This window comes from Actinia tenebrosa, unplaced genomic scaffold, assembly GCF_029948245.1.
Source record: "Actinia tenebrosa isolate PJP-AT-01 unplaced genomic scaffold, QUT_ActTen_1.0 PGA_scaffold1__47_contigs__length_23844297, whole genome shotgun sequence".
Taxonomy (NCBI): domain Eukaryota; kingdom Metazoa; phylum Cnidaria; class Anthozoa; order Actiniaria; family Actiniidae; genus Actinia; species Actinia tenebrosa.
This window is the reverse complement of record NW_028292578.1, coordinates 6,336,058-6,359,922: the sequence shown is the minus strand read 5'-3', so window position 1 is coordinate 6,359,922 and position 23,865 is coordinate 6,336,058. Positions and strand designations below refer to the sequence as shown.

At 41.9% G+C, this 23,865-nt stretch overlaps 5 protein-coding genes across 5 annotated transcripts in view; 2 read left to right on the top strand and 3 right to left on the bottom strand.

Moving 5' to 3' along the window:
* Window positions 1-2,849, bottom strand: part of LOC116304523 (poly(A) polymerase beta) — a gene marked incomplete at its 5' end in the record, with an annotated part of 56,250 nt that extends 53,401 nt beyond the window's left edge. The window contains one exon of the mRNA XM_089032177.1: window positions 2,650-2,849. Coding sequence (XP_088888303.1) covers window positions 2,650-2,849 — 200 coding nt within the window. The remainder of the gene's footprint in view (window positions 1-2,649) is intronic.
* Window positions 2,850-3,294: 445 nt separating this feature from the next.
* LOC148909764 (uncharacterized) lies at window positions 3,295-5,721 on the top strand. Its single transcript, XM_089032593.1, has one exon. It carries the CDS (start codon window positions 3,438-3,440, stop codon window positions 5,019-5,021), a length of 1,584 nt encoding a protein of 527 aa, XP_088888719.1. The 5' UTR covers window positions 3,295-3,437; the 3' UTR covers window positions 5,022-5,721.
* LOC148909763 (uncharacterized) lies at window positions 5,050-9,147 on the bottom strand. The gene has a single exon (XM_089032592.1). The coding sequence runs from the start codon at window positions 8,609-8,611 to the stop codon at window positions 5,717-5,719; it is 2,895 nt and encodes a 964-aa protein (XP_088888718.1). The 5' UTR covers window positions 8,612-9,147; the 3' UTR covers window positions 5,050-5,716.
* A 150-nt stretch (window positions 9,148-9,297) lies between these two features.
* LOC148909761 (uncharacterized) lies at window positions 9,298-23,844 on the bottom strand. The gene is made up of 6 exons (XM_089032594.1): window positions 23,130-23,844; window positions 21,956-22,053; window positions 21,510-21,724; window positions 20,609-20,906; window positions 20,372-20,464; window positions 9,298-9,999 (listed from the first exon to the last, which is right to left on the bottom strand). The coding sequence occupies exons 1-6, from the start codon at window positions 23,842-23,844 to the stop codon at window positions 9,862-9,864; spliced, it is 1,557 nt and encodes a 518-aa protein (XP_088888720.1). The 3' UTR covers window positions 9,298-9,861.
* LOC148909762 (uncharacterized) lies at window positions 11,711-18,420 on the top strand. The gene has a single exon (XM_089032900.1). The coding sequence runs from the start codon at window positions 12,090-12,092 to the stop codon at window positions 17,958-17,960; it is 5,871 nt and encodes a 1,956-aa protein (XP_088889026.1). The 5' UTR covers window positions 11,711-12,089; the 3' UTR covers window positions 17,961-18,420.
* Window positions 23,845-23,865: the final 21 nt, after the last annotated feature.

Sequence of the window (23,865 nt, the reverse complement as noted above, 5' to 3'; positions counted from 1 at the left end):
ACTCTCGTAGATCTAAAGTAAAATATTTAATAGATTTGAGATATTTAAAATTTTATATAGTAATGTTAATATGGATTTTATTGATAACTGTTATATTTTCTTTTTTATATTATTACTTTGTGTCCTCAATTAGTATATTTCATGCTAAAGTGTATTGACACGTGAATAAAGATTATTATTGTTATCAATAAAAGATATATATTTACCTGATATTTTGTTGCACACAAACTGTTTATAAGACTACACGGTCTTGTCTTTTAAATGTGCACGTCAAGGTCCATCCACCGCTATCAACGACCTCAACCTTTACTGACTATGCTTTAGTGTGCTCTTCAGATCACATTGAAATATTCATGCTGAAAATTAATATTGTAGGTACTTTTCTTATATCACATTTATTCATAATTCAAATGCATCAATATTACAATAATATTAATTATTATACTTAGGATGATACAAAAACAATAAGCAATGCAGTAACCGCAAAAAGCAAAACTCTCTAGTGTATTCTGACGGTCTCTCTACCTTTACTTCATTCACTTTAATGAGGGTTCTCGAAAAACTTGTAAGGGACAGGTGAATTACGGTTAGGGTTAGGGTTAGAGGGGGAGGGGGAGGGGGAGGACTGGTGCAAATGGGGGAGGGTCATTATTTTTCATGCAGGCTAAAAGGGAGGGACAGAAAGAATTGTGCAAGTCTTAAGGGGAGGGCCAAAGCTTTTTGTGCATGAAAATAAGGTGAAAAGAAATGTAAAAAAAAAAAAAGAATTATGCTGTCACTGCATGAAGCTGATAGGTGCGTTAAGAGCTATCTAGAACACTTAAAATTGCTTGAACAGAAGAAAGAAAAAAGAAAGGAAAATCAACTGCAGTGCCGTGGTGAAAGCAAGGTTTAACTAAATACAGTTCAGAGGGCATATAATACACAATCTGCATACAGTGGAACAAAATAGACGGGGCAACTACAGAGCCTGGCAGTGACACTGACACTGATGGGAGTGCAGAATCTGGATTATCTTCTGATGAGGATTGCGAGGAAGAACAAATATTGGCTGAACTTTGTTCAGATACAGATGACACAGAAGAGTTTGATAGTAGAATGGCAACTACATATACTGTCACTCAGTGACAACAAGATTGGAAAGACGAGCAACTCGTTTACTGCTATATTAAAAACAAGGCCATCTATTGCATGGCAATGGTAGCAATATTTAATACACAAATAAAATATTTCATCCACAAATACAATATTTAAATCATGGCTTCATTATTTAAAAGCGTAAAAAATATATTTCATTAAAACTTTAATCTTTTTATTTATTCCTTTTTTCATTTTCTGAAATTTAAAATTTTTATTTCATTCCAACAGATTTTTATTTCAACTTCATAAATATCTTTAAAATGAAAATTATTTATTTAATCTTTACATTTTCACTTAATATTCCTGGGATGGGCTCGGCCAAATCCGTCTGGGAACGACATTCCAATGCTAACAGCCAAAATGGCTACCAAACCTGACCTATATTATTTTTAATGACCGATACCATTTTCAATATATATCAACGATCTTCCAGCTAAACTACAGTCCAAAGTTCGACTATTTCAAAGGCGGATCCAGCCAAAATTTTAGGGGGGGAGGCCAATTGAGATTCTTCCGTCAACACAACGGGAAACAAAAGCATCGGTTTTTTCTGCGGAAGGGGGGGGGGGGGCTGCAACCCCCCTTAGCCCCCCCCCCCCATCATTCCCCTGGATCCGGCCTTTTGTGTTTGCAGATGATACTATTGTGTATATGACTGTGACTATTGAAACCGATGCTGCCACCATACAGAAAGATCTTAAACTTCTTGAAGAATGGGAAAATAAGTCGCAGATGTCTTTCCACCCTGACAATTAATGTGCTTTGAGTCACATGGCGTAGGAAGCCTCTAATCTATGAAAGTTATTTTTCTTTACTTTGAATTTTTCTTTCATTGTTGTCATAATTTTTGTATGAGAATGATGGGGCAGCATACAGGGGTTAATATGAATGTAAATGTGTAGGCGGTGATTTAGCACATCAATGTGTAATATGCAAAGATAATAATACTTGAGTAGTGCGTTGAATTAGCTGAAGCACTCAGCAATATAAGACAATATAAGAATAGATAATTAGAACTATTGAGTACTATTTAGTTATTAGTGTTTGAGGGCTTAATGGTTTGCACTCTACCAACAACCCTATGTTGCTATTGATAGTAAGAATGATAAAATAGTTCAATAATAAATGTATAAAATTGTGTAAAAATAATAAAAGTATATGTTTTTTGTATACGTTGACATTGAAGTAATTGAATAGAAATGATGGTCAAAAGAAGTACAAAAAGCAATGACTAGCGGCTAACGCAAAAAGTTAGAGTTCATTTAGGCTGTAGGCATTGAAAAATAGCAATATATTATGCAAAAAGTAAGGCTAAACATTGTAATTTCGGTGTAGTAATAGAAATAAAACAATGGTAATGTAATGAAGAGCACAAAGACTGAAAGCGTGCAACTGCTCAATCATGCAAAGCCTGCTATTGTTTTGTATCAAGCAGTAAATAGTGTAAAGTGTTGGCGACTTTGAGTGTTTGCAGTGTAGCAGGACTAAATAACAATGAAGGAAGCTTACCTGGGTCGTAGAGGGGCTGTATTGGAAGGAATTGAGCAGCAGAAGAAGTGTGGTAAACAAGATGGCGTGGAGTATTGGAGATTAGCATATAGGCCGCGTATAAAGAGAGAGTTGGGATCGAGGTGGTTGAGTCGCTCGTCGCTGGTCGGTAGAAGAAGAAAGGGGAAGGGAATTGTAGATGAGCCAGTAGGTGCCTGAAGGCATCATTAAGCCTAATGAAGGCAGCAATGTAGCTCTGCACGAAGAAGTGTGTAGAGGGGCTTGCATGGTGAGCAATAGGGAGGTTTTTTTGTCCATCAATAGGGCAGTATAGTTTGGTTGCTACCATGTAGGGCCAGACCTGGTGGCTTGATCGGTGTTTGGGCACCCTCACGGGAAGTTTCGTGGGCCAGTGAACGTCTGGCCTAGAGGCGGCGAGCGGACTGGAGGGTGTCCAAAGACTTGTACTTAATCTACAGTATAAGGGGGGGGTATGCCGGTGGGCCGTTTGGTTGGGTTTCCTGTGTTATCTTCATCAATTGTTAAGGGGGCCGTTAGCCGTTGGTTGTTTTGGCGCCTAAACTTGGGGACGCGCGTCTAGATATGTCTATCTCTACATCAGGCTTGGGGCCGCGTGACGTGTCGATGGTCACGTACGCTCCTGTTATGCAATTCTCGGTTTTCACCCACGTGACTTGGTGCATGACAACGGTTGCTAACCGCCATATTGGTGCACAACATAGTGTAAACAAAAGAGATTCATCACAATCGAGCGACTAAAAGTCAATATTTTCAGCACATTTTCTATAATGGTTCTTTGTTTAATGGTAAATTGTCATACCAGGAGTGTTCGTGATAAGGGAATTTCCCTCTTTCGTGTTCCATCGGTTAGAAAAAGTCAAGGAGAGGAGGCAGAAGAGCTGTCGATTGAACGACGTAGAAAGTGGTTGGCCGCCATTAGTAGGGTTGGGTTATCCGAAGAAATCATCAACAGTGGGAGAATTTGCAGCCGTCACTTCGTTTCTGGAAAACCTGCTGCCAATTGGGATAAGTTTAACGTCGATTGGGTGCCTACATTAAATTTGGGACACAACAAAACAGTAGTAAGTGAGAAAAACTCCGATCTTCAAGCCGCGCGAAGTGAACGTGCAAAAGTGAGAAGGAAGAGACAACAGGAAAGAGCATTGTTCGAGTCAGCTGCAAAGGTAGCGAAACTGGATGAAGAAGGCGCTACAATCGACAATATTTCTTTTGACTCTCCTTCTTTAACTGAGGAAATCAGCCAGATCGCAAATGACCTTCAATCAGCGAGTGATAAATCAAAGTTGCACTGCCAAGATGGCGATTTATTGGACGGGATTACTTCGAAGCTGGAGGAACTTTGTAAGATCACTGACTCTAGCACACAAACAAACGAAGTTAATCCAGAAATGACCGAGTCAAGCACACAAACTGAGGAGTTAGATTATATGTTTTCTCAGCCAAAGAAAGCCCCTTTCGATCGCGAAGATATGCTGGAAGATGGGAAGGTACTATTTTACACTGGATTGCCTTCAGCTACTATTTTACAAGCTGTATATGAACATGTAGCCCCTCATGTGGCAAGAAAGTCGTTGAGCTTAACGAAGTTCCAGGAACTTGTCATGGTCTTGATGAAACTCCGACTTAATGTGCCATACTTGGATCTTGCATACCGTTTTGAAGTGTCTGCACCAACTGTCTCCAGGATATTTTTTACCTGGATAACAATCATGGACATACGACTCTCTCAACTAATATATTGGCCTGAGCGGGATGAACTATGGAGAACAATGCCTCAATGCTTCGAGTTTTCGTTTGGAAAGAAGACAACAGTGATTATTGATTGTTTTGAGGTCTTCATAGAAAGGCCTACCAACCTGCTGGCAAGAGCCCAGACCTTCAGCTCCTACAAACACCACAACACTGTAAAGGTATTAATTGGAATCACTCCACAAGGCACCATTTCCTTTGTATCAAAGGCCTGGGGTGGCAGAACATCTGATAAGCTCCTCACTGAAAACTGTGGTATTTTAAATAAACTTGTGCCTGGTGATCTAGTAATGGCCGACAGGGGATTTACAGTTCATGAAAGTGTGGCATTCAAGAGAGCAGAGCTTGTTATACCAGCGTTTACTAAGGGGAAGAGCCAGCTGGACCCCATCGATGTTGAGAACACCCGAGGAATTGCAAATGTCAGAATTCATGTGGAGAGGGTAATCGGTTTGCTGAGGTGCAAGTACACAATTCTGAAAGGGACACTGAGCACTGACTTTCTCATGAGCAATAAGGAACAGGTACCAGTCATTGATATCATTTTAAGGGTGTGTTCTGGTCTTGTTAACCTTTGTCCACCAATCATTCCATTTGACTAGATTATAAACATACTAATTATTACCAAAATTTAAGAATTTGAATTTATTTATAAAGATAAAAATGAAATACCAGGATATTCTTGTATTCAAAATGTCATAATGTATTGGTGACACAAGAAATATTTTTCTGCTTTGTTCCTGTCAGAGTAGCTATTTTATTTTTGGACATTGCTGATGAAAACTAGTGTATCTTAATTGTTTATTATTAATTCTCAAATTTACTACTATTTTGTTGCATTTAAAGCACAATAGAATATAGTGGTCTTTTGTATCACCTATTTCAAAAAAACAGTTGTCACTGCCAAAGGCAATAGTCGATTCGAAGGTGTAATATATGAAAATAAACGCAAATAATCAAAGCCTTTAAAGTTCTTTCAGGCTACAAACAACACTGGATATCTCAAAACTCATTAAAAAAAAACAAGTGATTGTTGGAACTATGAATAACCTATCACCTTTCTCCTTTAGCGATGACAACCTTTCTTAAATGAAATAGGTGTATAGATATGTTTTTGTGTAATGAATATTCTAGTGGATCGAAACCAACTGTTATTTGCTAAATAGCTACTATGATTATTAACAACTTTGTATTTCTTTCATGGTATTAATGCATTTGCTCTTCTAAAACAACATTACTGTTTCAAATAAAGAGTAGATGATGGCTAGTGAACACTAGCGTGTTCTAAACACATATTCTAAACTGATGGAAACATTGTAATTTTACCAATTTCCAAACACTGAGCCAGATGTGGGCGCATTTTGGGTATGTCAAATGTAAAGTCTCGTGGGCTGAAACCATAAACCAGACACGTAGCAAATGCTATGGCAAAGATTCCACAGTCACTCCCATTCAGTTGTTGCTGGACTGTTACATTTTCTATGCCTACATAGCTGTCTGCCATTAAACTCTCTACCTGTTCTTCAACCTCTTTGGCAATGATATCATGGTAGAGACTATCATAAAGGTTGACCATGCCTGGTCTACATCCAATAGAGCTTATACAGACCCAGTGCATATGTCCTGTATGTAATATTTGAACAAATTCTGAAGTGACAACATCAAAGTTCCTAATGGGGCCAAGGGTTGTTTTTTGAAAGCTCTCTATCAGAGGATTGACTTTCTGTAGATGTACTTGTGCTTTCTGAATTATTGTACAGTCCAGCCATCCAGTAGGTGAATTAATGATGTCAAAATGACTGTCATTGAGGCTACCAAGGGAAGCCCTCTTGTCTAAAACCCCTTTAGTCACTTGTGTTATTTTGACATCCGATTCATCATCACTGGAATCAATAATTGATGAATAACTAGTAGATACAGCACTAGCATTATTACCAATGATTGTACTTTCCTTTTTGTCCAATTTAGCTGCTTGCATTTGTGGAATACTGTTTTCACATTTTAATTGGCTTGTTGATGCAGCACTAACAGTGTTGGCTTTTGAAGAAGAAGAACAAGTGGTAGGACCAATAGAACTAGATGCAGTTACTTTGGCTGCTTGAGACACCTTGCAATTGCTGCACACCCACGTAGTTTGACTATTGTTAGGCATTCTTTTATAGTCCAGACACTGGAGATGGAAAAACTTTCCATTTTGGCAATTTTCACTGTGACATTTGAGAAGCCTTTCATTCATCATTGGTGATGAGCCACATACACAAATACTGTCCAGTTTCAAAGCTTGATCATTATGTGTGCACTTAGTAGAACTTGGCTTTGATGCTTTTCTTGGCTTTTTGCATTGAAATTCTGCTAGCAAGCGGCAGTTAGGACAGTACCAAACATCAGGGACTGAATCTGATAAATGCAAACATGTCTGGTGAAATTCCTTTATTAGGCACTTTGGGTTACTGCAGTGAATAGTTCTTCCTTGAGAAGGCATTCCACAGTAACAAATACCAGAGGACTTGTTTGCTGGTTTTATTTCAGGTAAGTGCTGTTTTCTTGTATACCATCGAGCAAGAATCTCAGGTAGTATGCATGTCTGCCATACTTTTGTAACTTTGGGAACGATAGCTTCCCAGTGACTTGTTTCTGGGAGAATTCTTTCAATGAAGACTTGAGGTTTGTTTTCGCTGAATGCACACACGACAAAGTCACAAAATTGGCGACCAGTTATAGACAATTGTTGCTGCACTTGGTAATAATACTGGTGCTTTCTCTTTAGTCGAAATATTCCATTCACTTTCTCTAGGCAAGAACTTTTCTTAAGCACATAACTTTCAAAGTCCCAGTTTTCAATAATGTAAGGGCACTTTACTTCTCCACACCCATCACCACAACAGGAGCAGGAACAGAGGAAATCAGGTGTTGCATGCATCCAGGGATGTTGCTTATCAATGAAAACTCCACACTTTATCAGTACAAAATCTTTGTGGTTTGCAGACATGAGATGGTTGTAAGTCTCTATGGCTTTGCCTTCATTTTTGATTCCATGATTGATTGCTTTAGATTGCACACTAAACAACTGTGGATAGCAAATGTTTTTAATAAGTGAGATAGATGGTTGGTCAGGATTTGTATTGGCAACAGAATAACTCATTGAAGCCCCAACACGACCAGCTCTATGTTTAAAAAACGCAGTTCCTTTTGATTGATCCCTTGTTTCCTGTTCTATTAATTCTATCTCGGAATCAGAAAGAGATAGTTCGACTTTGCAGCACTTTTGTAACAGCTCTGGGTAGTTCAGCTTCAGATTCTCATGATTGTAAAGGGATGGTATCGTTAGAACACGCCGACTTTTTAGTACAAATTGATCAGCATAAGGAGCCACTAGAGAAAGAATGACAGGCTTTTTTTGGCTCTCATTTAGTTTTGCAAAGAAGGTTTTCATATCCGTTTCTGTAGGGGTGACATTTGGGACGGACTTCGTTTTCCCTACCGGAGTGCTAGTCGAAGGTTGTACACCATCAATTTTAACGTCTAATTCATCTTTCAACTTTCGAGCTGATTTAAAATTGATGTCTTCAACTTGAGCGTACGGTACTTCGTTTACGTAAGTTGGGAGTAGCCACGTACATTTCACTTCTGTGCAGGCCAACTTTCCATGTATACGATTCCACGCCTCAATATAGAACAGTACGCTCCCTACATGAGAGCAGCACTCTGCTAGACCTGCTTTGCAACCAAGGCAGTGGGCAGATATTATCGTTCCTTCTCCATTAGCGATAATCCAAATTGGTATTGGCGGTTCATTCATTCGCTGCGAATGACGAACTTTTCCTAACACCACGAACTTATTTCCAATGGCTTTTCCTTGAACGCTCGTTATGAAGCCCGATACCATTTGATTGTAACTCTCTAGACTCTTGAAAGCCTTGAACTGCCTTAAAGTATAGAAGCTGGTTTCCAGCACAAGATAAGAGAGAAGATCGGTGGCTTCGATCGGTGGCAGACATTCTGCATCTAACTTCTCGCCTTGTAAACACGCGGGGTCGACTCCAATACCTTCGATTTTTTTAAAATATCTCGTTCGAATGTGATTTTCAAGCTTTTTGGCGTATTCAGATAAGACAATTGAAGAGGTATCTTCAATTCTTTTCTGTTCTTGGGTTTCGTTTTTTGAAATATCGACGAGTAAATCCTCGGACATCGCATAATTCGAATCAAAACATAAGCGCACGTGTGTGATTTGACATATGCTAATGAGCTTCCTGTGCACCAATATGGCGGACACTAAGTTTTAATCCGCTCGTGACGTCACGTGAAAACCGAGAATTAGGCAGCGAGAGGGCTTTCTCAAAAAACCCATTAGCGGTGTCTGGCCTTGTCTAGACACTGTTATTTATAGATCAATGACAGGGCGCTCAGCAAAGCTACTTTGTTTGATTTATCGCTCTTAAAGAAGACTTTTACTCCATCGGACAAGCTTTCTCGACTTCGATATTGGTTCTCCATGGCAGTGAAGGTTGCCGAAAGACGATTATCCTTGACTTCAAGGGCTTTACTGCTTCTAAACTGCGAACAAAACAAGCTACGGCTTTATACGGCAAAGCTGATACTCGGTAATGTTTCGCAATGTTTCAGTGAATAGATCGATGCGAGGTCTAACTATCCTACAGCTAGCCTGCCTTTCGTCAACAGTGGATCGGAAATGAAGCTCCATTCGCTGTCAACAGTCCATTCAATCCGTCAGTGAGCTGGATAACATTGATATCAAGCTTCTTCGATCTGTCAACAGCCAGCCATTCCACTAGCTAAAGCGGCGAATCGCTTGAACAAACAACTCAATCAAACAAACAATCAATACTTCGAAGCCTCGAGTCAAGACAGAACTAGTTTGATATTTCAAGTGTTCTTTATTCTAAGATATGGATACTTAATATATCTATCTTTGTATTCAGCTAGCTAGCTAGCTTTTATTCTTCCCAGTTCTTGATGCCTTTTTACAGCAGTGATTTATTATTGTTTCGAAAGGGCTTAGCGGCTCGCTCAATGTTATTGTTTAAGTTACTTTTAACTCTTGATATTTAGGCGAGCACAAACAATAACAAATAGGGAAAGCAGCTTACGAGATTGATTATCTCTAGATGAAAGGATGAATGAACAATAATAATAATAGTTCTTTATTGCATAAGACATAAACACTTAACATAAAAGTAGGAAAAAAAAGAAATTGCAAACATATGAAATGTAAACATTACTCAACCATTCTAATAACAATTATTTTAGAAGTATGAAATTCGACTACTAACGAAGCTAGATTCTAAGCGCTGACTGCATGTATCATTGAACTCCGACAAACACTGACCGCTATTATTAAACACTATGATCAGTAGTGTAGAATGATTTAATATTGACTGCCTCATTCATTACCTTCAACTACTACACTTTTGTTTGTATTTATTTCTGGAGTTTCATCAGCCCTCCAGCTATTGAGAATGACAATAATAACAATAATAATAATAATAATAATAGTAATAATTCATTCAATAAGTTCATTCCATGTTCTTCTGAGGCTGCTTTGAAGACATCAATATTCTGATTCAGTAAAGATTATTATTATTATTATTATTATTATTCAATCATGATTCACTGTATAGAATCAGTAATAGCTATTAGATATAAGATCAATGTGAATAAAATATGAAATACAATGTGAATGATATTTCTTTGGCACTTCTAGCATCCGTACAACAAGGGTGAAAGGTTGGGGTATACTCTATAAGATGCATTTTGATATAAAATACAATATGAATGAATGCAAATGATATTTCTTTCATCCCTAGTACAAGGATTATACTATGGGTTGTAGATCAATGCTGGTTATACTATGTAAGATGAATGCGACTCAAGTCAAATACTATTGCTATGCTATTTCTTTGGGACTACTAGCATAGCATTTCATCAACAATAAACAAAGTCTTCCCTTAGTATTCAGTCATGATCCAGTGTCTAGGGTACTGTCTGTGATATCTAAGATCAGTGTGAATCTCAAATGAAATGCAATATGTAGAATAATATATGGCTTAGTCCTCCCTACAACAAGGGTGAGGGTTGGGGTGGGGTTTACGATGAACAACAAAAAACTCAATAAGAGTATCACCTTACAGCTTTCCCCTGTTTTGAATAACCTCTATAAATCATTGAACATTCAACCACTTTCACTCAATCTTACCCTTACCACCCTTACTACCCTTACCACCCTTACAACCCTTACTACACTTACCACCCTCACCACCCTCACTATCCTTACTACCCTTACTGCCCTCACAACCCTTACAACCCTTACCACCCTTACCACCCTTACCACCCTTACCACCCTTACCACCCTTACCACCCTTACCACCCTTATCAACCTTACAAACCTTACAACCCTTTATACTATATACTATACCCTTACTACCCTCACAACCCTTACTACTTACTATTACTTCCTTACTATTACTTACTATTACTTACTATTACTTACTATTACTTACTTACTATTACTTACTACTACTTACTATTACTTACTTACTATCTTACACCCTTATCTTATAACCTTTGCCTATAGCCTATACCCTAAACCTTATACCTTATACCTTTTACCCTTGCACTATAAACTAACCCTATACCGACCGGACACCGGACACCGGAGACCGGACACCGGAGACCGGAGACCGGAAACCGGACACCGGACACCGGACACCGGACACCGGACACCACCGGACCTATACCCTTACACTATACCCTAACCCTAACCCTAACCCTAACCTTATACCTTATACCCTTAGACTATACCCTATGCCCTATACCCTATACCTAGACCCTAGACCCGAGACCCTAGACCCGAGACCCGAGACCCTAGACCCGAGACCCGAGACCCCCGAGACCCCTATACCCTAGACCCGATACCCGAGACCCCCCGAGACCCTATACCCGAGACCCGAGACCCGAGACCCGATACCCTATACCCTATACCCGACCGGAAAGCGGACACCCGGACCCGGAAACGAGACCCGGACACGAAACCCGGACACGAGACAAGGACACGAGACCCGGACACTAGACAATGACACTAGACCCGGACACTAGACCCTATACCCTTACACTATACCCTTACACTATACCCTTACACTATACCCTTACACTATACCCTATACCTTATATCTTACACCCTTACCCTTACCCTTACCCTTACCCTTACCCTTACCCTTACCCTTACCCTTAATCTTACCCTTAATCTTACCCTTACACTATACCTGTTGAGGCATTTCTCAACAGTTTTGAGTTAGTGCGTATATCCGTCGTTTCAGTAGGTCCAGTGTCCGTGTGGCTCCCTAACCGATTAACCCCGCGCGCCGTGTTGTCTGCCATGTGCTTATTGTGAGTCGTTCATCGTTTGGTAAGTGTTTGTTCTCTCTTAATTTTCATCTTGTTTTTTGTCTTCTATTCGCATTGTTTGTGAGCTAAATGTGCCTCGTTTGTTCGTGGTGTTATAAGTGTTTAACTTAATGTCTTTTTTCTAGGATTTTACTTTTCTGTGTGTAAAACCAATCGATTTGAACGCCGTAAACATTGTTGTGTAATAAACCTTCTACATCGCCGTAAAATCCAAACGTGATCACCTATGAGTGAAATGTCAAGCTATGGACATGCAAGGAGTGTTAATTGAGAAGATCCGTAGTCTTGATAAATCCCGAAGTGGATATATTGCCTTTTTGACTCGGTTGTACAAGAAAATTGACGAGAGTTTGAATGGTTATGCAAATATCGAAGACATTCAAGACCTCCAAGGCCGCCTTAGCGGCGCCTTTGATCGCTACAAGGAATGTTGTGAAAAATATGGAGAATTGTTAAACAAATCGTGTGAGAAATACCGCAGTGTTGAAGAACAGTTTCAGTCCCAGCGACTTAGAGTGCAAGAATACTACAAGAAAATAAATTCTTATATCTCAAACACAGTTGAGCTCGAGATGACAAGGTTGGAAATAGAAATCAAACAGAAGGAAGAAGAACTACAACAGGCCTTAGAGCTGTCCAGAGTGCAATGTGGCAGTGGTAAATCAGTGGATTTCTCTCCTGAGAGATCAGTTAACGTGCAAACTACCCAGAATCAGGAACCTGTGCAAACTGACCAGTCCGACCAGCCCCGTGAAATGTTTGAAAACTCGCTTGAAGGAGGAAACTTTAGCAGCTTTGAGGCACCTATAATTCCACCTCCACCCATGTTCTCGGACTACCAAACACCAAGCCCATCTGTCTTACCCAAAATGATCAAGACGTCCACACCCAAAGACCTACCTTACTATCGAGAAGAGGATATTCTACCCCCGAAAAACCGTGAATACCAGTGTCCGAACACGGACCAGACAAGTACGCACAACAACACGGAGAGCAAGGACTGGCTTAACATTGCGACAGCCGGAATAGAGCCCATGCGACCTATGATGATTCAGGAGACAGTGATGAAGGACGATGAAAAACCCGACAAGATCAAGCCCATGTTAACCGTCCCACAGACGGGCCTACCAGTAGACACACCCTCAACTACCAACGCCTTAGCGGGGGAAACCCTTCTCACCACAATCGTATCAACCATGGACAGGATTAGTGCAGCCAACGACCTACCAAATGTTCAAGTGTTAAAGTTCGACGGCTCGCCCAACAAATATCATGGTTTTCGCCAGAGGTTCAAGCAGCTAGTAGAATCGAGACCCCTGGATGACGCTGTAAAAATGACTCGACTACTTCAATTCCTTGAGGGACCAGCCTTAGCTGCAGTGCAGAGATACGAAACCATACCTGGGGGGCTCGACAAGGCTTTTAAGGTGCTAGAAGAGCGCTTCGGAAAGCCGTATCAAGTTGTGAAGGCATGTATTGAAACAATGACAAAGGGACCAGTCATCCAAGCGAACGACAGTCAGGCGCTGCGGAACTTCGCCGATCTGGTACAGTCGAACTACGATACCCTAGATGCGATGGGTTATCTATCCGAGATGAACACAGATAACCTAGAGAAAATAATGGCTCGTCTACCAAGACAGATACAGTCCAGATTTGTAGAGCTGTTGAACAAGCGTGAAAGGCAAGGTCAGACCATGCCAAACTTCAAGGACGTTGCCGAGTTTTTAAGAGAGAGAGCAGATGTCGTCAACCACCCCTTCCTCGCTAAGCCGCCGGCCGAAGGACTGACAAGCCTAAAACCAAGAATAAAGACAACAACACAGAGGGTCTCAACCTTTACAACCAGTACCGATGTTAAAGGTCCAGCAGAGTCATGTTTCCTGTGTTCCAAGTCGCATAGACTGTATCACTGTGATGTCTTTAAAGCCAAATCACCGAAAGAGAGAAACGACTTTGTCAAGTCCAGGCATATATGCTTCAACTGCCTCAGTTCAACTAAACACCGCTCCAGATCGTGCGGGTCATCTACGAGATGTCGTGCGCCAAGCTGCGACAAACCGCATCACACATTGCTGCATTTCAATGACAAGAAAGAGACTGAAGGAGCAAATGCTGCAACTTTCTCACAAGAAACCGGCAAGGCCGAACCCACTGTGAATTCCGATGTTGGTGGATCACACGCAGTCTCCTCAAGTGTTGACTCCTGTGAAGTTCTGTTACAAGTCATACCACTTAAAGTGATAAGTAAGAAAGGAGACTCAGTCACAACCTACGGTCTACTAGACACGGGTTCAGACATAAGCATGATAGACCCATCACTAGCAAACGAACTCGGCATGCAAGGGACTCCGAGCCGAATCTCGTTGTCTACCGTCAGCAATACTGGAGTTCCAGAAAACGGTACGAAAGTAGAGTTCAACATTTCATCATTAGAGAACACTAATGACAGACGATCCGTTAATGTCAGCTCAGCGTGGGCTATTAAGGAGCTGGAGATCCCTCTTAAACACGCCAAGATCCTCAAGGCCGTTGATCGTTGGCCACACCTGAAAGAAGTACCATTTCCAGAAGTGCAGAGAAAGAAGATATCACTCCTCATCGGAACGGGTGTCCAAGAAGCCTTCCTACCCCTTGAAGTTAGACAGGGAAAATCCGACGAACCCTTTGCCATCAGAACAATCTTAGGCTGGAGCGTCCTCGGCGGAGCCTCCAAGGAGAGACCATGCAAAGGGTCGTGTTCCAATCACGTATGCGGAACAGACACTACTCTGAGCCATCAAGTAGAGGAGTTTTGGAAAGTAGAGTCTTATGGTATTGAGAGACCGGAGAGCGAACCAATGTCGGTGGAGGATAAAAGAGCAATGAAGGTGATAGAAGATACCATCTCGAAGCAAGATGGACACTACCAAATGGGTTTGCTATGGAAGAGAGAGAAACCCCAATTACCTTACAACCGCCCGCTTGCTGAAGCTAGACTACGAAGTCTCAAGGGACGTCTCGTTAGAGATCCGGAGTTGTTGCTTAGATACAAATCAGCAATCGAGGGCCACTTAGACAAGGGACACGCTAGGAAGCTAACGAAGGACGAAGTCGAGACAGTGAGCGACAAGACCTGGTTCTTACCCCACCACCCTGTAAGCAACCCCAACAAGCCGGGAAAGACACGTGTCGTCTTCGACGCGGCCGCTAGGTTCGGCGGCACATCACTCAACGATCAGCTGTTACAAGGCCCAAGTATTATCAACGACCTGACAGGTGTGCTCATCCGCTTCCGCCAAGAAAGGGTCGCCTTCACAGCAGACATTGAATCAATGTTTTATCAGACTAGAGTCATCGAGAGCGATACAGATGCATTAAGATTTTTATGGTGGTCCGACAGCCTAGAAGACTCACCAGACGAGTACAAAATGTTAGTGCACATATTCGGAGCCAAGTCTTCGCCATGCTGTGCGAACAGGGCCCTACGAATGAACGCTGAGGACAACGCAAGTGATTTCGATCCAGAAGTCATCCAGTCAGTCTACCGTAACTTCTACGTAGATGACCTACTGAAGTCCGCTCCAACGACGGAAGAGGCTACTCGTCTTGCAACCGACCTAGTTAAATTGCTGAAGGTAGGCGGTTTCAAGCTTACCAAGTTCACAAGTAACTGCCGCGAAGTGCTGACGTCCATCCCTCCAAAAGACAGAGCTAGTCCAACGCTAAATTTGGATCTCGACAAGTTACCAATGGAAAGAGCATTAGGAGTGACCTGGGACGCAGAGTCAGATACCTTCAGATTCAAGGTTATACCAACGAACAAGCCTCCAACGAAAAGAGGAGTACTTTCGGTGGTCAGTTCGTTGTTCGACCCCTTGGGATTTCTGGCCCCCCTCACGTTATCAGTAAAGATCCTCCTGCAAGATTTATGGAGAGCGGGAGTGTCATGGGATCAAGAAATCCCAGAACCATATCTGTCGATATGGCGAGAGTGGTCTCGAGGGATACCACACGTCGTGCATGTCCAGATCCCAAGATGTTTCCAGAGCCCAGAGCTAAGTGTAATCGTGAACATTCAACTACACACCTTCAGCGACGCATCCAGACGAGGTTTGGCTGCTGTTTCTTATCTACGAATGACTGATGAGACTGGGAAGGCGCACTGCGCATTTGTAATGGGCAAAGCGCGGAACGCACCGTTAAGAGAGTGGACAATTCCCCGCCTCGAACTCCAGGCGGCAGTGGTGGCTACACGCCTTTGCAAGACTGTTCTGAAAGAACTGGACCTGTCCGTAAGTTCGACCATTTTCTGGACGGATTCTATGACCACCCTGCAGTACATCAGGAACAAGACAAGACGTTTCCCAGTGTTCGTCGCTAATCGGGTGACCGAAATACACGAGGCCTCGTTACCAGAACAATGGAAACACGTGCCGGGCCTCCAGAACCCTGCAGACGAAGGCTCTCGAGGAGCAAACATTCATTATTTTAAACGAGATTGTAGATGGTGGCGTGGACCAGAATTCTTGCTGCTGCCGGAAGAACAGTGGCCGACAGAAGAGCCAGAGATTACAGAAGAACCCGACGAGCAGTCAGACGCAGCGACAACTGCAATGGTGATAACCTCAGGGTCACAGATTGACCTCCTGTTGAAACGTTACTCGTCCTGGCCTCTTCTAACCAGAGTGATGTCATGGCTACTCAGATTTGTGAGGGGCGTAAAGAAAGAAACTTACCGTTGCCAACAACCTTATCTTTCATCTGCTGAAATTCGAGATGCGAGCAGAGAAATCGTGAGGCTAGCGCAGAGCTGTTTCCACGAAGAGTGCCTCGCCCTACAAGAGGGACGTCAAGTCAAGCGTCAGAGCAAGTTAGCCAATCTGAGCCCAGTACTAAATGAAGGTGTCATACTCGTCGGAGGAAAAGTACACCGCGCACCGATTCCCTACAGTACGGCTCATCCCATGATCCTACCCAGAGACCATCCAATATCTGAGCTGATCGTAAGGCACTATCACAAGATTCTTGGTCATGCTGGAAGAGAACACGTGCTATCTACTATGCGCCAACGATACTGGATCCTGCAAGCAAGAACTCTAGTAAGGCGCGTGCTACACAAGTGTGTTCAATGTCGCAGACGAAACGCTTCAACCATGCAGCAGATAATGGGAAACCTACCCAAGGAAAGGCTAACACCGTACCAACCGCCCTTTACATACACGGGAGTCGATTTTTTCGGCCCGTTTCATGTTAAACGAGGTCGCAGTAGCGTTAAGGTCTACGGATGCATTTTCGTATGCTTTAACTCCAGAGCTATACACATTGAGGACGTGAGTTCACTAGAGACAGACACCTTTATCCAAGCCCTAAGGAGATTCATCTCTGTCAGAGGCACCCCGAAAGAGATATGGTCAGACAATGGGACGAACTTTGCCGGAGCTGAGAAGGAGCTTCGACTCGAAATCCAGGAGCTAAACCAGAAGGAAATAAAGAATGCGATGCTTTCCAAGGGCACCGAGTTCCACAGTTACCCAACTTTCAAGTGGCGGTTCCAGCCCCCGGCAGCCAGTCACATGTCGGGAGTTTGGGAAAGAATGATACGAAGTGTAGGCAAAACTATGAGGGCTATCGTTGGAAGTCCAAGTGCAACCATCGGACTTGAAACCTTGCGCACTGTATTTTGCGAAGCTGTATCTATACTGAACAGCCGTCCCCTCTGCCCAAGTAGCGATGACCCAAGGGACCTTGAACCACTTACTCCCAACCACTTCCTGCTCCTCAGATCGAATGCTACACCAGCACCAGGAATATTCACAGACCATGACGTTTACTCAAGGAAACAATGGAGACATGCCCAAGTCCTCTCAGACCACTTCTGGAACAGATGGATCCGTGAATATCTGCCGACCCTCCAGCAGAGACAAAAGTGGCTGTTAAAGAAGAGGGACTTGAAAGTAAATGATCTAGTCCTCATAACTGACAGCGCAGAACCAAGATGCAGGTGGCTACTTGGCCGTGTAACTAAGGTCTTCCCCGGTCGAGATGCTCACGTGAGATCGGCAGAAGTCAAGACCAAGAACTCAACATTAGTTCGCCCCATCACGAAGCTATGTTTGCTGGAGGAATCAGTTTAAAGACAAGATTGAACTGTGAACATTTAGTAGCCTTAGAGCTAGAACTTTGCCTGAATCGTTTATAATTTGTTGTTGATAATTAGCGTAATTATTTCAGCCTGGAGCCCCAGGATGTTGAGGCATTTCTCAACAGTTTTGAGTTAGTGCGTATATCCGTCGTTTCAGTAGGTCCAGTGTCCGTGTGGCTCCCTAACCGATTAACCCCGCGCGCCGTGTTGTCTGCCATGTGCTTATTGTGAGTCGTTCATCGTTTGGTAAGTGTTTGTTCTCTCTTAATTTTCATCTTGTTTTTTGTCTTCTATTCGCATTGTTTGTGAGCTAAATGTGCCTCGTTTGTTCGTGGTGTTATAAGTGTTTAACTTAATGTCTTTTTTCTAGGATTTTACTTTTCTGTGTGTAAAACCAATCGATTTGAACGCCGTAAACATTGTTGTGTAATAAACCTTCTACAATACCCTTACACTATAGCCTTACACTATACCCTATACCTTATATCTTACACCTTTACCCTTACCCTTACCTTTACCCTTACCCTTACCCTTACACTATACCCTTACACTATAGCCTTACACTATACCCTATACCTTATATCTTACACCCTTACCCTTACCCTTACCCTTACCCTTACCCTTACCCTTACCCTTACACTATACCCCTACACTATACTCTTACACTATACCCTTACACTATACCCTTATAACTTACAGTATACTCTTACACTATACCCTACACCATATATCTTACACCCTTACCCTATACCCTATACCCTATACCCTGGAAGTTATATGTCACAAAAGACGAAAATTTTTCAAAGTGCCAAGACTGGCAACCTTAAATTTGACGATCCCTATCTCATTAAATATTCAACAGATGTCACTCAAAATTCATGGACGTGTAGTCCCAACGTTGGGCTACACGCATATGACAAGGTGACTTCCACGCATCAAGAGTTACATGATTCCTCATGGGATGAAAGTTAGGGTTAGCACTTAGGGTTAAGTGCCAAGACTGGAAACTCTAAGTTTGACGATCCCTATCTCATTGTATATTCAACCTATGTCCCTCACACTTCATGGACGTGTAGTCGTGACGCTGGTCTACACGTACAGCCCAAGATAACATCCATCCATCAAGGCCTTACATGATTCCCTTCTAGGGTTTTGATCGGGTACTTGAGGTTATGTATAACAAGTACGAAATTTTTCAAAGTGCCAAGTCTGGAAACCTTAAGTTTGACGATACCTATGTCATTGAATATTCAACAGACTTCACTCAAACTTCATGGCTGGGTAGTACCATGGGTGGGCTACGTGCATAGCAAATCATGACATCCAGCCATCAAGGGTTACATGTTTCCCCGTCAGGTGAAAGTTAGGGTCAGCACTTAGGGCTAAGTGCCAAGACTGGCCACCCTACGTTTGATGGTCTCTAACTCATTGAATATTCAACAGATATCACTCAAACCTATTGGCTGAGTAGTCCTAATGGTGGGTTACACAAAAAGCACAAGATAACATCCATCCATCAAGGCCTTACATGATTGCCCCTGGGATGAAAGTTAAAGTTACCACTTACAACTTAAGCCTAACCCTAACCAATGCCCTCAAACCACAAGAAACCCATAAAAATAAGAAAATTCAGAAAGAAAATGAGAAAGATTTCACTTAGGGTAGTGAAAAGAGAAAAACACCCTAATCCCTAATCCTAACCCTAAACAAGACCCTAAACCACAGAGTACCCATAAAAATGATAAAATTCTAAGATTTTATTTAGGGTAGTGAAAAGTGAAAAAAACCCCAAATCCAAATCCTAACCCTAACCAAGACTCTAAAACCACAGGAAACCCATAAAATGTGAAAATTCTACGATTTTGCTTAGGTAGTAAAAAGTGAAAAAACACCCTAAACCCTAACCCTAAAACCACAGGAAACCCATAAAAATGTGAAAATTCTTAGATTTTATTTAGGGTAGTGAAAAATAAAAAAAAAAACCCTAACCTTAACCCTAACCCTAACCCTAACCCTAGGGTTAGGGTTAGGGTTAGGGTTAGGGTTAGGGTTAGGGTTAGGGTTAGGGTTAGGGTTAGGGTTAGGGTTAGGGTTAGGGTTAGGGTTAGGGTTTAGGGTTAGGGTTAGTGTTAGGGTTAGGGTTAGGGTTAGGGTTAAGGTTAGGGTTCTCTCTTTTCATTGCCAAAAAACAAAATTCTACCACCCTAAAGGAGGTACGAAGTCACGAAGTCACCACCCTTCACCAAATAATGGTAGTCACCGGCCTAAACCGGGTGCACTCCTTGCCAAACAATCCCCAGCAATCCCAATCAATTAATGTCTTCCGGCACTTCGGAACGTCGTTTGTTCCTGACTTGATTGTCATGCCTGGAAATGGAAATGAATTATGATTGCATCACTTACCACGATAAGAAAGTCACCACTCTCCTCCGTGATCAGCTTTGCCCTGTGATTTTTGACATAGTCTACCAGGATGCTGCTCAGTTCATGGTCATTCTGAAAGGAAGGAAGGAAGGAAGGAAGGAATGAATGAATGAATGAATGAATGAATGAATGAATGAATGAATGAATGAATGAATGAAACCACAATTATTATTATTATGATTGATCGATCTGAAACAGATTGTGGCATTGCATTACCTTCAAAATAGTGGTATCTGAGCCGTAGGTTTTGACGGTTTTGTACTTCTGAAATCGAAATTTGACACCTCCATCCTCTTGGAGCTTGACGAGGTTCTTGCCAGCCACTTCAGGGCTCGTGAGGCTCGATCCCTGGGGAAGAATTTGTAATGTCCGGATTTCGCAGGCCCTGGAAGGTGGCACCAGCACATACAGACTAATGAGCAGAAGGTCAGCGCATTCTTCGGCTCTGGCTCTCTCCGTCCTTGCCATCTCCACCCTCTCCCTCTGTCGTGCCAAGCTGGCAACAACCTCGTCCCTGAATTGGAAAAACAACAACAAAGGATTAGGGAGATCTGGATTGGCTAGCTATTGGAGTATTTTAAGATCTGTTAAAAACAACTAGTGCTTAAACATCTATGTTAAAAATCAAATCAAAAAAGCTGCAGATAATACAGTCAATAATACAGTTCACATCCATCTCAATCCAAAACAATCCCTATAACCACCGCACAGTTACTGTCAACCAATAACAATATCCAAAGAAATGATTATTCTAGTTGAGGTAAAGTATTATGCTCGTCTGAAAAGAAACTTAGGTCTCGCTTGCTCATTTACAGGCGAAACCAGGAGAAACACTCCAAAAACCTCTCCCCCCCCCACCCCCCCCCCCCCACGTCTAATATCAATAAATAATAATTTCATCGATCCACCTGTGACATAAATACTAAATTAATCATGAATATTATTATCATCCTTGTTATAGGTAATGATTTTTTAGTCTTTTCATTTCTTCTAATTTTTAAGATCATTGTTTTTGTTTTGAGCTCTAAGCCTTTCATTTCATCAATGTAAAACTGAAATTTTACTGAAGTTTTCATTATATTATCATTATTATCATCATCATCATCATCATCATTACCACTCAAGCCAACTGTTCTTCTCCATCAGGTCCTCCTTTGTCGAAGCACTTTCTCTGTGTCCTTCCCTCTGCAAGCAAGCCACTTGAGCACGTAGCGTTTTGATGACCCCAACATCCGTAAAGTCAGGCGAATCTTCGGCATGTATAAACTTGGCTGGGTAGATAAGAGCCGCTACGTGGTTAGCCATTGTGTAGGCCTTCAAACGCCTCTCCACCTGGAAGAAGGTCAATGTTAACAGTCTTAGTATCGATATATGCCCCCAAAATTTCCCAATTAAACCCTAGATGCATTTCTATAAATGTATGCATATGAATGTTGTAAAAAAATATTGTAAAGATGAAAAAAAAAAAAAAAAAACCCCTAGATGTATGTACGTAGAGCTGGGCGGGTCATGACTATTTCTAAACAAAAGAACTGAATGCTAGACAATTTTACTTTCTCTCACCTTGAGGTAAGTCAGGTACTTTTCAATGACATTGAGTCTTATGAACAGGTCAGGGCTCAATCTTAAAGAAAGCACCTCGCTGGCAAAGCCAAGAAAGCCTGTTGAGAAAGAGTCGAAAAGACCCAATGTTAACAAAAAGCATAGTCACACAACACACCAAAAACAACAGATCCATGTGGATGATCATTTCATTTTCTCCGCCCTTTCTGTACGCGAGATATCAATCCACTTCAATTTACAGTCATGTCAATATTATGTATTCATTTCAACCAGCCCCACCCCCCTCCCCCGATACTAATCACGACACTAATGTATGAAAAATTTGATTCAAAAATAAATTATCTTTAAACAAGGTAACTCTCCACCCCAGTCATGCCTATGCTGGGCAATTCCACATGAGAAATTGAAATGTTTCAATAGTCAACATCAGCTTGTTTCAGCCAGATCATCTTACTCCAAAGGAATTTATTAGAAAAGAGAATATCCTAAAAAAATCTATTAGTAATAATTTCATTTGTTGTTGACCTTTCAAGAATTTTTGACACACAATTGGATTGAAAAGTTGATAATTTTGGTTTTAAAATTCTAACTTGTTTAGTCTTTTGCCCTCTATGTCATAATAATCGATCTATATCACTTCTTTCTTAATCCCAGACACTTATTGGAAAACAGAACGAATGTTTCAACTGATTTTCATCGCTCAGGAGACCCAAATAGACAGGTTTTGGGTGGAAGAAATGAACATTCCCAAAGATGTCATGTCCAAAACAATTTATGGTCATGTCCGCAACACAATGTTTTGCTTAGTAAATCCACAATAACAAATGATTTTTATTGGTCCTTTTAACATGAGGTATTAATGACTAATGACTAATCTTAGAGAATGTCTCATTTCCATTCAAACAATTTCCATCTGGACTTAACAGACACTTAAAACTTTAATTTGGTCTCCAAATGTCATGGAATTGCCCACTGTAGTTATGTATTCATTTGCCAATGCCTACCAACCCCGAATGCTAATCTCAACTCATGTATTTAAAAAAATGCATTCAAAAGTATATTATTTTTTAAAGAGTGACCCCACCCCCCCCCCCAAAAAAATTAGTAAAGATGATGAGTGCATCGAGCACTGATTTTATACATAATGTATCAAATAAGCTGACTGTTTACTCACACAAAAGTCTTTCTTGAGCTTTGGCAAAGGTGGACTCGGCAACAGGAGGCTTTTGCCTCTGAAGATTTATCGGCTTTGTAAAGTACAGGTTAACCTCTTTAAGGAATTCTTTCATGGTGGTGGGGAGGTGTTTGAAGTCTACCGCATACTTCTTGGTCTTTCCGGTGGTCAAGTGGCTTGCTTGGGAAGGGCTTGAGGGATGACCCTTAGACGGAGCAGGAAGGTCAATTTCTGTGCGTGCAACTGTCTTCTGGCTTGTGGAATGTTCTTTAGGCGACGCATCCTGGTCAGTGTCCTCGAAGCTAATAGGGCTTGGGGCAGGCAGCAGGTCCATTTCTGTGGCAGCTGTCTGAGTGGTGGAATGTTCTTTAGGCCACGCATCCTGGTCAGCGTCCTCGAAGCTAATAGGGCTTGGGGCAGGCAGCCGGTCCATTTCTGAGGCAGCTGTTCGAGTGGTGGGGTGTACTTTAGGCGGTGCATCCTGGTCAGTGTCCTCGAAGCTAATAGGGCTTGGAGAAGGCAGCTGGTACATTTCTGAGGTAGCTGTCTGAGTGGTGGGAAAATGCATGGCTCTTCTCGCGGTCTCGTACTGTTGTTGAAGCACGTGGAAGGAGTCAGCGTTGTTCAGTCCGAGGAAATCTTCCTGGCCATCGCTTTCTTCAACGTCGCTGTCGCTGTCAGAAAATTCGTATTCTACCAGGTTCGACGGGAGCATGGTTTAAAATGTAGAGAGCTG